This window comes from Lactuca sativa, chromosome 7 (assembly GCF_002870075.4).
Source record: "Lactuca sativa cultivar Salinas chromosome 7, Lsat_Salinas_v11, whole genome shotgun sequence".
Classification (NCBI taxonomy): Eukaryota; Viridiplantae; Streptophyta; class Magnoliopsida; order Asterales; family Asteraceae; genus Lactuca; species Lactuca sativa.
The window spans coordinates 54,653,730-54,668,054 of record NC_056629.2 but is presented as its reverse complement, the minus strand read 5'-3'; the positions used below and the strand labels follow the sequence as shown (position 1 = coordinate 54,668,054).

General features: G+C 36.3%; 1 protein-coding gene across 2 annotated transcripts; it reads right to left on the bottom strand.

Annotated features, from left to right (window-relative positions):
* Positions 1-137: 137 nt before the first annotated feature.
* LOC111883904 (ankyrin repeat-containing protein NPR4) lies at positions 138-8,298 on the bottom strand. 2 transcript variants are annotated; one of them, XM_042896477.2, is made up of 7 exons: positions 7,752-8,298; positions 7,016-7,459; positions 6,701-6,808; positions 6,501-6,590; positions 1,513-1,548; positions 970-1,382; positions 138-885 (listed from the first exon to the last, which is right to left on the bottom strand). In XM_042896477.2, exons 1-7 carry the CDS (start codon positions 8,221-8,223, stop codon positions 295-297), a joined length of 2,154 nt encoding a protein of 717 aa, XP_042752411.1. In that variant the 5' UTR covers positions 8,224-8,298; the 3' UTR covers positions 138-294. The 2 variants fall into 2 exon arrangements, with proteins under 2 accessions (XP_042752411.1, XP_023736002.2); XM_023880234.3 differs by having other exon boundaries at positions 7,016-7,438; positions 7,752-8,297.
* Between the last annotated feature and the right edge of the window lie 6,027 nt (positions 8,299-14,325).

Here is a 14,325-nt window from a genome sequence, read left to right as displayed (position 1 = left end):
TATATACATATATTTTTCTGAAAACAGGGACATTAATTAAGTATATATATTTTTTGGAAACAGTACCTGTTTTCAAAACAGGGCTGATACAGTACCTGTTCACAATCATTCCGATATTTAATTATATATGCAAGCTATAACCCAGCAATCACTGTTTCTCCAACCTAAATACCTCAAATAACTATCATTTTACAAAGTTAAATGACTACATTATTTTGTACCACTTTCCACCTATATTTATTCATCATTCTACTATCAGGCAAAAAGTGTTCATAAAAAGGAAAATCTTTTTGCTTACAAAATACCTTGATAACCACGTGCGGTACTAATAAAATCTAACATGACAGGGAACTGCAGGTTCACAAAAGAATCGATTGGTTCGTATGCCAAGACCGCTATTGGAATAAGAATCCATTTGTTCCTTTGGCCAAACACAAGGTACAACGTTGCACCAAAAGCTACCATCATGGCTGTTGTTGAGATGAACAGGGTGGACAAACCAATCCTTAACTTGAGAGGCAACTCTTGGAGAAAGCCTTTTTCAGAGAAAGGTGCCGTGATAATCGATAAAAATATTAACATTGATGTAAAAGCTGCGGATAATGAAATGGCATCTGATATTGCAAATACTGTAAAGGCGATGTTGTTGGTAAAAATTGGTATCCCGGTTTCCTGATTGCTTCCTCCTGGCACTGTAATACCTGCAGCAAACATAATGGTGATGATTAATGCAGCTGTAATCGTGTAGGACTTCACAGTGGACTTCATCCATTTTTCTGCCTCAATCATCAACTCTTTGTGTTCTCTAGTAAATATTGTTTGTGGTGTTTCGTTCAAAGAGTTCTTTTGTGTGATGCTTAGAGGACAAATGAATCTTTTCACTACCTGCAAGATTGTTACACATATTGGATAAATGGTCATGGTCGTTAATTATCAGGTATTCCAATTTTGAATAATCGAGATTCATACCTCAAACCATTGCAGTTCACGTTGTATTTGAGAAGCTGCCCCTGGGAAAAGTTTCAATTTGTTGGAAGGTGCCAATCTTGCAGCCAAGTGCAAGAGGTTATTCCCAGAAGAGTCTTTCATTGTCCGATATATGTTCCTATGTTCGTTCATTTGGTAAAGTAGGTTGTAAACCTTTCCTGAGCGATTTATTACAGCATACTGGATAATGTTGTGACCACCTTCGGTGGCACTCAAAATTGCATTAGGGAACCAAAAGACAATAACTTCTACAAGCTCATGTGCATCTTGTCTAGTGGCTTCAAGAATTGGATTCGTGTAATACTGATGGTAAGAGCTGGGGTGATTTTTTTCCCTAATCAACGTAATTACATCCACCAACAGTTTCATAGCATCTTTATGATTTCTAACCCTCTCTATAATGAATGGAGACACAGAAACATAGATCCAAATGAGCATCTAAATTTTAAAATAAAAAAATTGAATTCTTTTTCCCTCTCTTCCATTTTTTTTTTAATCCAATGAGGGTACTTGTGGTCATCTTACCTAACATCATAAGAATTCTGAGGTAAGGCTCAAGCACTGCATTACGCCATAGAAGGCTTGTTAGAATGATGCGATTAGTAATAGAATGTGTTAACTAACTGATTAGTTAGAATTAGTTATGCAGTTAGTTAGAAGAAGGGCATTTATGTAATTTCAGTTATTTGTTCAGTTAGTTTGATAGTCTGTACATATTAGAACTTATGCTTTGTATTGATTCAATTTCAGTAATGAAAAATGAAGAATATTGAAGAATTTCTCTCTCAAATTCCTTTCTTCAATCTTAGTTGTAACATGGTATCAGAGAGGTAATTCGATTCGATCTTCCGCATTCACTCTGTTTTTCTTCAAATTCTTTCTTCTTCATCGATCTGTTCAGTTCAATTTCAAACGAAATGTCTCAATCTGTTAATTCCTCATCTCAATCTCATGTTATTGATATTTCAAATCCATTCTACCTTGGTTCTTCCGATAATCCAAGTAATGCTCTTGTTTCTAATGTTTTCAATGGTGTCGGATTTTCTGCCTGGAAACGTTCCATGACGATTGCTTTATCTGCAAAAAACAAAATTACAGTTGTTGATGGCACGACATTGAAGCCTCCTGATAATTCTCCATTATTTGCAAATTGGTCGAGAGTAAACTCCATGGTTATCAGTTGGATACTCAATTCATTACATCGTAATATTGCTGATAGTCTTATTTTTCTCCCAACTGCTTATGACATCTGGAAAGAACTTAATCACCGATATGAACAAGCAGATGGTGCTCAGATCTATCAAATTCAACAACAACTTTACTCTCTGTCTCAAGGATCCGACGATTTTTCAACTTACTTCACCAAATTGAGTAAAATCTGGGATGAACTTCGTCTTGTTCAAAACATTCCTTCATGTACATGCGCTGCTGCTACAGGTATTGCTAAATACCTTGATGAACAACGATTGATTCAATTACTAATGGGATTGAATGATACTTATAAAGTTCTTCGTGGTCAAATCCTAATGATGAAACCTCTGCCAAATATCTCAACTGTTTATTCTATGATTGTTCAAGAAGAAAGACAGAGAGAAATCACTATTCCTACTAACATCAATCATGACACAATTGCAATGAACGTTTCACACGATTCTTCTTCAAATTTCTCCAAGAAATCGTTAGTTTGCACTCATTGTAAGAAGACAGGGCATTCCAGATCTCAATGTTATCGACTAATTGGTTTTCCATCCAATTTTAAGTTTACGAAGACAAAGAAAGATGAGACAAAGTCTGTTGTTCAAATCGCTACTTCTGATGCTTCTTCTGCAATTTCTCAAGAACAGTACAATCAACTTTTGCAGTTACTTTCACAATATAATGTGCCATCATCCAGTCAAGCAAATTCTTCTATTCTTCAAGAAGCAATGACATCTGATGGTAATGATTTTTCCTATGCTCACTTTGTAGCTAATGTGTCCAAGTCATCTGCATTTCTTACACCACATCTTTCATTCATCATAGACACAGGTGCTACTGATCATATGTGTTCTAATTCTGAACTTTTCTTATCTTTAATTCCTTTCACACAGCCACATTCGATTGGGCTTCCTAATGGTCATTCTTTGTTCATTACACACTATGGTGATGTTCAAATTCATGCATCAATCATTCTCAAAAATGTATTGTATGTTCCATCATTCAAATATAATCTTGTGTCAATCCCCAAACTCACATCACAGTTGAAAACATTTGTTTTGTTTACTGATGAGACATGTCTCATGCAGGACCCCTTATTGAAGAGTAGATTAGCTCTTGGAGTCATTGGAAAACGAATAAATGATCTTTATGTGTTTGAGTATCATGTTCTTAAACAAAATCTTTCTTACGGTTTTTCCGTTTTCACTTCTGTATTCAATTCTCCTTTGTCTTCAATTTCTCATGTAACCCATAATTCTTCTGATTCGAATGTTATGTTGTGGCATAAACGTTTGGGACATGTTTCTATTGATAAACTCAAACATTTCTTACATTTACCTATGAAGTATGATAATGATGCTATTACATCTTGTTTAACTTGTGCTCAAGCAAAACAAACAAGATTGTCCTTTCCACATAGCATTTCAACTTCCAAGGCTTCTTTTGATCTTATACATATTGATGTCTGGGGTCCTCATAAACATAACACATATGATGGTTACAAATACTTTGTTACTATTGTTGATGATTATACACGACACACTTGGATTCATTTGTTGACAAACAAGAGTTATGCCTTCTCTATAATTCAAGCATTTGTCAATCTTGTCAAAACCCAATTTCACAAAATCATCAAATGCATCAGAAGTGATAATGCCAAAGAACTTGGATCAAGCAATGATGGGGTTGCTTATTTCACGAAACAAGGGATCATTCATCAAAAATCAACACCACACACACCTCAACAAAATGGGCTTGTTGAGAGGAAGCATCGACACATTTTAGAGGTGGCTAGAGCTTTATTTTTTCAATCAGGAATAGGAGTTCCATACTGGGGAGAATGTGTCAAAACTGCTGTTCATATAATTAATAGAACCTCTTCTAAACTTCTACAAAACAGAACACCATTCGAAGTTTTATATGGTACTTCACCTGATATGCAACTGTTAAAAGCTTTTGGATGTTTGTGTTTTGTTTCTTCTACTCCAATTGGTAGAGACAAATTCATGCCTAAAGCTCACCCTTGCGTATTCCTTGGCTATCCTTTTGGTCAAAAAGCATACAAAGTTTTAAATCTTGTCACTCACAAAATACATGTCTCTCGAGATATCAAGTTTTTTGAACATATATTTCCATTACATGCTCTCAAATCTGTTGAGTCATTTAACCCAACACCCTCCTACATTCCCAATATTCAACCAGAGAATCATGTTTCCAATGATTCTATTCACAATTTTGTTCCCACTCAACCTTCAAATTCTTCTTCTACACTCAATTCTCAAAATACCCCTGAACCTTCCATACAGCTCAGAAGGTCCTCTAGAGTTCATATTCCTCCTGCACATCTTCATGATTATGTGTGCAATGCTGCTATTAGTTCTGATCTTAATTGTCCTCACACCATTACAAATTTTTGCATCAACAATTATCACGAATATACAAGTTGTAATATGGTTTCGCATAATTCATATGTTTTTAATGTGGGAACTATCATCAATGAGCCAGCCTTTTATCATCAAGCAAAGGGCATACCAGAGTGGGAACAAGCAATGCAGAATGAATTGAATGCATTACAAGAAAATGGGACATGGGATGTTGTTAAACTTCCTAAAGGAAAAAAGGCTATAGCTTGTAGATGGGTATATAAGATCAAACAAAAATCTGATGGAGCTATAGAGAGGTATAAGGCTCGTTTAGTAGCCAAAGGGTTCACTCAAAGACATGGAATAGACTTTCATGAAACCTTCTCTCCTGTGGTTAAATTCACCACTGTTCGGAGTCTTGTTGCTATTGCAGTCAAAAGGAATTGGAATATACATCAATTTGATGTTAATAACACGTTTTTACATGGTGAATTACATGAAGAGGTATATATGCGTTTACCACCTGGTCATGAGGCTTCTTCCTCTCCTTCACTCGTTTGCAAACTCAAAAAATCTCTTTATGGGTTAAGACAAGCCTCTAGACAGTGGTATGCTAAACTCTCCACTGCATTACGTTCTAAAGGGTATTTTCATTCTCCTAATGATTATTCTCTTTTCTTAAAGAAATCCTCTTCTTCAATTACAATCGTTGCAATCTATGTTGATGATATACTTGTTACGGGTGATGACATTGGAGAGATACAATGCTTAAAAGAATTTTTACATCATAAATTCAAGATTAAAGACTTAGGTCTTTTACATTTCTTTCTTGGAATTGAGTTTAATAAACTTGATCATGGCATGATGATACATCAAACCAAGTTCATCAAACAACTACTTCACGATTATGATTTAGATGATGCTACACCAGTTTCAAGTCCTCTTCCTCCTCAAGTGAAATTACTTCCAAACATGGACAATCCACTTCCAGATGCAACAATTTACCGACAGCTTATTGGTAAACTCAATTTCTTGTTGCATACTCGTCCTGACTTAGCCTTCTCTGTACAACATTTAAGTCAGTTTAATCAGGCACCTTCTCAAAAACATTATTCTGCTGCTATTCATGTTCTCAAATACATCAAAGGTACTATTTCACAAGCTTTGTATTTTAATGATAACAAAGATTTCAAGCTGGATGCTTTTTGTGACTCGGATTGGGCAGCATGTCCCATTACTCGAAAATCAGTTAGTGGATACTATATTCTGTTTGGTGGATCTCCAATTTCATGGAAATCAAAGAAGCAATCAACTATATCCTTATCTTCTGCAGAAGTTGAGTACCGATCAATGCGACGAGTCACTGCTGAACTTTCCTGGTTGAGTCGTCTTCTTGATGAATTAGGAATTACAGATATTACTCCTATACCCCTTAAATGTGACAATATGGCTGCTATCTATATTGCCAATAATCCTGTATTTCATGAACGTACAAAACACATTGAAATCGATTGCCACTTCGTCCGTAACAAGGTTCAAGAAGGTTTAATCCGTCTATCTCATGTTGATACAAATGAACAATTGGCAGATGTTCTTACAAAACAAGTTTCAGGTTCTCGATATCTTGAAGCTACATCCAAGCTTGGTCTACTTAATGGTCCTAAGCTTGAGGGGGGGTGTTAACTAACTGATTAGTTAGAATTAGTTATGCAGTTAGTTAGAAGAAGGGCATTTATGTAATTTCAGTTATTTGTTCAGTTAGTTTGATAGTCTGTACATATTAGAACTTATGCTTTGTATTGATTCAATTTCAGTAATGAAAAATGAAGAATATTGAAGAATTTCTCTCTCAAATTCCTTTCTTCAATCTTAGTTGTAACAGAATGTGCAACCAATTAACAACTTAAGAGTTTAAGAAAAGATAAACTCATGTCCTGGAAACCCATGGAATACCTGTGCCAAGTTGTCTTTGCGATGAGGCTTTGTAACTTTTGTAAACCATCTCAAATCGTTCATAGGACCCTTCAATATAAAAAGTGGTGTCTAGGAAGTTTGGAAGAGCAGCGTTATAAATAGTTTGACAATGTAAAGGAACATATATGCAGAATGAAAAAAAAAAAAAAAACAAAAAAAAAAAAAAACAAACAACAAACCTATATATTTTAGAAATCTGTTGAGTTTTGGGAAATTTTGAGCTATAGCCATCAGCACAGTATCAGAATGCAATGTTGTGTAATACGTCAACAGTTCTCTTGCAAAGCCTACATATATATATATATATATATATATATATATATATATATATATATATATATATATATATATATATATATATATATATATATATATATATATATATATATATATATATATATATATATATATATATATATATATATATATTCCAAAGTCAGTCGTAGTTATTAAGTGGGTGGATAGTTTTTTTACTGAGATCAGTGGACACTTACAAAAATCTTTAGAGGAAATAACACTAACTAGAAGCTCATCACTAGTTGTGCCAGAAAACAGAGCATTCTTCTGTATATCTGTATTGACGTGTTGCAGCAGATGTCGAGCTGTCTCTGTATGCATATTAGAAAGAGCCAACGCCAGTGGTGTCTGACCCTCCTTATCCTTGGCCAACAACAAATCTGGGTTTATTTCCACCAAGATGTCAGCAGCTTCAGTGTTGCCAATAATGGCAGCGACATGAAGCAGCGTGCTTCCATCTGAATTTGTCACATCTATTAGTTGTGTGTTCTGCGGTATTTTTTCCAACAATTTCTCAAAGAATTTCCCGTCCTTGGAAGTGCCGACTGCTACATGGAGCGTGGTGTTGCCATTATTGCTGATTTTGTCCATCACTGTAACCCTTTCCTGCCTCAATATCTCTTCCACCCCATTCCAATTAGCTTTTTGAGTATAACCGTACAATATAGAATAACATCTGATGTGATTTGGTCTAATCTAAACAATGCGGATTTGAAAGGAGGATGATAAAAAAAATCTTGTTTTTATCTATATGCTTTTATCCGTTTTTGTGTACTTTGTATCTTGTTTGAACAAGTGCTTGGTCGAGTCAACTTTTTTGTGACTATATACTAAAAGTTATACATATTTTAATGTATAAGTAGTGGTATGTTTTAGTTTATCTAACGAACCCAAAATAAAGCGATACATTAGCAAACAAGAGATAGACTTTACCTTCACCAAAAGGAGGAAGCTGTGGAAGAACAGCAACAAGGTACATAGTCTGCAGTTCATCCCAAACATTTTTTGCACTGAAATCTTCTTGATAGTGTTTTCCTGTGAGACGTTCCAGAACATACCCAAGTGTTTCTTTAGAGAGGGAACCAAGAATCCAACCCTTCACAAGGGCATCAGATCTTCTCCACAGCTTGTGATGAGTCTGATAGTCAACCACTTTCTCCTTCCCAGAAACACTACTACTACTACTGCTGGCTTCATAAGGGCTTACGAGTGTTCCATAAATGAAACCAAGCATATCATGACTCTGTAACAGACATAGCATCTGTGTTTTCCAAATACCATACTCATCCCTATCACTCAGCTTGAAGGAAAGAAAATTGGGGGCACAAACATGTGATGGGTATGGGTTTTCTTCTCTGACTTCCAGTGTGACGTGTGGATTAGAGCTATAGCTTGAGTTTTCCATCTTTATATGTTTTCTTTTTGAGTTTTTCTGCTTCCATCTCCTACATATTTAAATAGAAACATGGAGTGGATTTGTGGTGCCCACAAAAAGCACTTTAGGATTGAATCCTCTCCAAGTAATTCCCTAAAATATTAAAGTTTCAAGCCAAGAATATTATAATATATGAAGTTATTTACTAAACGATTTTACTATTAAACTTATTTATCAAAACATAATGCAAGTACCATGAGGGTTATATATTTATTACAAAAGAAAAATAAAGAACAAGTGAAACCCATCTTTGCATATGCTTCCGTTTCACTATCAGTCTGTGTACTTAGTCCTTCATACATTCATAGGCAAAGGGAATCATAACAAAACCTCTTTCTGGGATAATTAAGTAGCATACTTAGTCCTTCATACATTCATAGGCAAAGGGAATCTAAACATTACGGATTTTAATCGAGTTCTATTGTGGAGTACATAAGTGGTAGTATAGGTGCAGATAAAAGATCATTCTTTGTATAAACATGTGAATTGATTGTTAAAAAAACATAGACTATTTCAGTCGGTTGTAGTTCTTTTGTTGACTGTTTAAATCGAAAAAATTAGACACTAGATTAACCCAAAATAACTAGTTCATTTCAGATATAATAAAATTTAGATACAAGCTTTTATCTACTACAAAGAAATTACAATCCAATGTAATATTCAGTTATTAGTTATAGATTTAAAATATCATTTGTTGGCATCTTAATTGGTAAGTAACTGTGCATTTTTATGGCATTTCAACTCCCTTTCAGCATGTTGCACCAGGCTGGACAATCTTCTTTCATATCTTAAATAGAAAGATGTAGCTGATTTGTGGTGCCCACCAAATCTACTAAAAGATTGCATCCTAATAAAAGTTTCAAGCAAATAATAGTAATTAAAAATGTTATTTGTCAAATGAACTCACTATGAAATTTATTTATCAAAGTGCACTATAAGTACACCCTAAGCCTCATTTAAAAAAAGTTATTTAGCATCTTCCTCTATCCATGAGCTTGCCAATAAGTTTTCTTATACGGCAAGATCTATTTAATAATTCTCTCTTCTCGTGTCCAATGTCCTTAGATGCTACCTTTATTTGTTGATATTGATGAGAATGAGATCAGTGAATATCAATATCAGGACAGGTTTTGGGGAGACATAGATGAGAAAGGAGTAGAAGGTTGCGACTAAGAGGGAGAGAAAGGGTAGGGAAGTGGTTGTTGGAGTGAGAGGGGTAGGAGACGGATTCCCATTTCCACTTGAAGAAGATATTGTTGTTAAAATGAAGATGGGATGAGCTGTGTTTCATCGTGAGTGAGACTAAAAATTAACAAATTCTCATTTCGCTTGGTCAAATTAAAATGTCCATTTCTTTTTTTTCCATGTTCTATCCATGTCAAACACTATAAAAAAATTATTGTTTAGTTTTGTCCCACTGATGGTTTAGAAATATTTAGTTTAAAATTAGGCAATTGATGAATAGAATGCATAGATATAAAACATCTAACTATAAATTAAGGAGTTACCTTTCTAAAGGAATTTAAAATTGTTTGCTATTTTAGGAATAAACTAATTTTTGAGAAATTATTTCGTGCCAAATTTAGGGATAACTATATCGTTTTAGAAGATTTATCAAAATAAAAAGGGTATAATTTTTTTTAAGTGTGTTTTTCTTAATAGAATGGACTGTTATTAAAAATTACCAAAGCATGTATGTGTTATAGCAACCCAAAAGTTGGTGCAATAAAACACCAAAATCCTGATTTTTAAGCATCAAAACCTTACTCATTTTCTTTATAAAGGAAATTGAAGTTGTTTGCTTCTTATTTATCAAAATAAGAATGGTGTAAAAAAAATTGTACAAAGATTGCATCCTCCCCAAGTAACTGGACATCAGTTCTAAAAGAAGTAATCCAACAACGATCCATTTGTAATAAAAGTCTCAAGCAAGGAATATTAATTAGAAATTTTTTTTAGCAAATGATTTTTTTCTATGGAATTTACTTATCAAAGTACACTATACGTACATAGCGAGCCTCACTTTATTATTACAAAACGTAACACGCTAAAATCATCTAATTTTGGTAACATGTAACCTAGCATATTAACTTGATAGTTACTGGCTTTAACGGCGGTTGCTAAAAGCTCAAAGCAAGCAATATTCAAGCATCGAGTTCTAACTAGTGACTGCCTAATCATGCCAATCTATCATATCATCTATAATCTATACTAGCATGCAGTTCTAGAGGCTCACACAGTAGGCATACAAAGACATCTCTCCTAGCATTCCATCATACAATTCTGAGTAGATCCTTAGCGCTACTCTAGCATACTATACACATATACACATACCGAAATGGATAAACATGTATCGGTATTTTGGGAAATACATACTTGAGCTCGGCCGATTGCACGCATCACACCTCTTCTTTTATAAAAAAAAAACTTTTGGAAAATCTTTTCTTTTTAACAATTCCTCAGTTTGAGCTCAAACACACCCGAAAGTATACCCGAATCCCTCAAACCAAACTTCTGATACCAATTTGTAACGTCCTAAAAATACCAAGTAAATTTTTTTTATTTTTAAGTCAACCAAAACCATCAATAATTCATTTCAAAAACCAATCAAGTTTGACAATGTAGAAAATAGTTATCAGAATACAATTTAAAATCATAGAATACGGGACACTGGTTGATGTTGTGTGATCATGTCGGGCCCTTTCCCTTTGAACCAGAGGTACTTGAAACCATAACCATAAACTCTAAGCACAAAGCTTAGTGATTTTCCCAAAAATACACATACCATACATACATCGGACCCCGTCCGACATCCAGTGGGCCCCGCCCAGTACAAATCCGTTAATAACATGTGATAGGCCCTGCCCAACACATATAATGGGCCCCGCCCAAACATACAAACAAATACATGCAAGAGTTACAATGACAACTAGCATACTATATACATAATCCAATGGGATGGCATTGGTGCCTTCAACCCGCAAATACTATGAGGAGACTCACCTCAATCAGAAGATAACTGAATCACACATGCATTGCTGCTACAAGGTCTCCTCACACTAAACATATCCAAAAACCACCCTAATTATTAATATGGGTAATAATCCCATAATCAAGGTCTAAATCATATTCTCTCTCACTAAGGGTAAAAGACCATTCTACCCTTTCCAAGACCAGAGAGCAGCATGAGCATCACCTTCGCGAGCTTTTGGGGGTTTTGAGGCGGGAACAGCTTTATGCCAAGTTCTTGAAGTGTGAGTTTTGGTTACGAGAGGTCCAGTTCGTTGTGCACCTCGTTAACCGGGATGGGATTTTGGTTGATCCAGCCAAGATCGGGGTTGTCATGCAGTGGGAGGTTCAGAAATCTCCCTTAAAGATCAAGAGTTTCTTGGGTTTGGCAGGGTATTATCAGAGATTTATTCATGATTTCTACAAGATTGCGGTGCCTCTCACTCGTCTGGCAAGGAAGGGATTGGATTTCCGATGGGGCCTTGAGCAGCAGTCAGCGTTTGAGACTCTTCGTCAGAGGTTATGTGAGGCCCTGGTATTGACCCTCCCGAAGGAAGTCGAGGATTTTTTGGTATTCTATGATGCATCCGTCACCAGTTTTGTGGTGGTCCTTATGTAGATAGGACGAGTGATCGCTTATGCTTCACCATACTTGAAGCCGCATGAGATCCGATATCCCACGCATGATCTAGAGTTGGGGGCAGTGGTTTTTTCCTTAAAGATTTGGATAAATTATCTTTATAGGGTTCGTTGTACTGTCTACACGCATTACAAGAGTTTGAGACATATTATAGATCAGCTGAACCCGAACATGAGGCAACACGTGTGGATGGACGTGGTCAAGGATTATGACTGCAAGATCCTTTACTATCCTGGTAAAGCGAATGGGGTAGCGGATGCGTTGAGCCGCAATTCGGCTGGGTCTTAGGTCGGGGAAGTATGTGTGAGGATATCCATTGATTCTCTGCTTCTGGGATTAATCGGAGAGGAACAGTTAGCGGGAGTTCAAAATGAGAACTAGAAACAGGAAAGGATCAAGGGTGAGGTTGACAGGTTTGTCACTGATAAGTCTCGCTTCTTTATACACCCATGAGACAACAAGATGTATCATGATTTAAGATTGAGTTACTAGTAGCCGTGTATGAAGAGGGAGATAGTCAGTTAAGTCGAGAGGTGCTTGACCTGCAGGATAGTCAAGGTAGAGCATCAGAGGCTGCATAGAAAGTTGCAACCTCTAGAGGTTCCCATGTGGAAATGGGAAAAGATCACCATGAATTTTATCACCAAGTTTCCGAAGACGGAAAAGGTTTATGATGCTATATGGGTCATCGTGGATCGATTGACCAAGAGTGCTTACTTTTTGGCCATCCAGGAGAGCTCTTCGGCCGAAAAGTTGGTTGATGTGTATGTCTAGGAGATCGTTGCTCATCATGGGGTCCCGGTATCTATTATTTCCGACCGTGCTGTTCGGTTCACTTCCCGTTGTTGGCAGAAGTTCCATGAAGAACTAAGTACAAGGTTATATTTCAACACTGCATCTCATCCGCAGACTGACGGCCAAAGTGAATGGACTATACTGACCCGTGAGGATATGTTGTCGGCCTGTGTTATTGATTTTGGTGGGAGTTGGGATTCCTACCCACCTCTTGCGGAGTTCTCTTACGACAATAGTTATCACTACATCATTGGTGTTCCGCCATTTAAGCTCTTGTATGGTCGGAGATGTCGCACCCCAGTTTGTTGGTGGAGGTTGGTCACACGATTATGGGAACGACCAAAGTAGTCCTTCAGAACACGGAGCTTATCCAACAGATATGGAAAAGACTAAAGACCGCTCAGAGTTGGCAGAAGAGTTATGGAATTTCAGGTCAGCAATATGTCGACCAGTTTGACGTTGATTTTGACCATGTTTGACTTAAGGGTATTTTGGGATTTTGATTGAGATTGGTCATTTAGTTGGAATATGGAACGGTTAGAGCTGAGATTCGGAGTCGAGCCCTCATCAGATTTTGTCAAGTTTGTGGGGTGAGTTTTCCTCACTGTACTTACGGGTCGAAGGCACCAAGGCCAACCCATTGGATCAGGTATCCTGTTATGTGATAGTATGTTATAGTATTGTAGTAATTTGTTAGATTGGTATCTTGTATATAGGATGATCTGATGCTTAGTGATCTGTAAGATCCACATGATTGTTTGTTGACTAATTATATGTATGTTTATTTGTTATGTATATTTCGACATGTTGTGTGTGTTTGGGTTGAGGCGGACCAATGTAGATTGAAGGCCAAGAGACACAGGGCATCCCGGATAGACTGCAGACCTGAGAGGCGTACCATTCAGGCCAAAGGCCCAGAGAATGGTCCTGACAGGTTGAAGGCCCGACGAGGCATTCCAGTCATGCTAAAGGTTCTGTGAGCATTCCAGATAGTTTGTAGGCAGGTGCGGCGTTCCGGTCAGGCTGAAGGCTCTGTATGCATGTTGTTTGTTAGTATGTTTATGTGGTGGTATTTGGGGGAACTCATTAATCGTTGGCTTACAGTTTTTTGGGTTATGTTTCAGGTACTTCAGATGCTTGCGGAAAGACGAAGGTGTGACCGTACACATCCTCTTGTTTATGACTTATGATTTTTGGAGACTCTGATGTTGGAAAATGTTTTGAAAACTATTATGTAAATATTTTATGAATTTGGGTTGATTTTTAAAAGTTTAAATTTATTGTGATTTTTATGGATGTTACAAGAGAACAATTGTTTTTGCACACATGTATCGATTCATAGCCCAAACTAATCTTATAAGATTCTTTTTGATTTTATAATGTGAAGGGGGGACTTTGTTTTCTTTCAGAAATGTTGATTGCAACAACTAAAGCAATTGATCAAAAGAACTATTAGTTCATTTGTTATTCACCTTGATATGCAACATATTTGCAGTAAAGTTAAGAGACAAAAATGAAGTACAAAAAAGATATAATTCTTTTTGTACTTCTTCTAACAACTTTAGAAAGTCATCACCAACATCACTACCCCCAATATTCGAGTTCCCTTCATCGAGGATGGTATCATT

Bases quoted from the DNA above. Each gene is read 5' to 3' on its own strand.
- LOC111883904 (XM_042896477.2), bottom strand. From the start codon at position 8,223: ATGGAAAACTCAAGCTATAGCTCTAATCCACACGTCACACTGGAAGTC. The intron at 6,591-6,700 runs GTTTGTTGTTTG...CAAACTTCCTAG, and splicing joins CAGATTTCTAAAATATATAG to ACACCACTTTTTATATTGAA. The intron at 1,549-6,500 runs GTATTCCATGGG...GGCGTAATGCAG, and splicing joins GCAAAGACAACTTGGCACAG to TGCTTGAGCCTTACCTCAGA.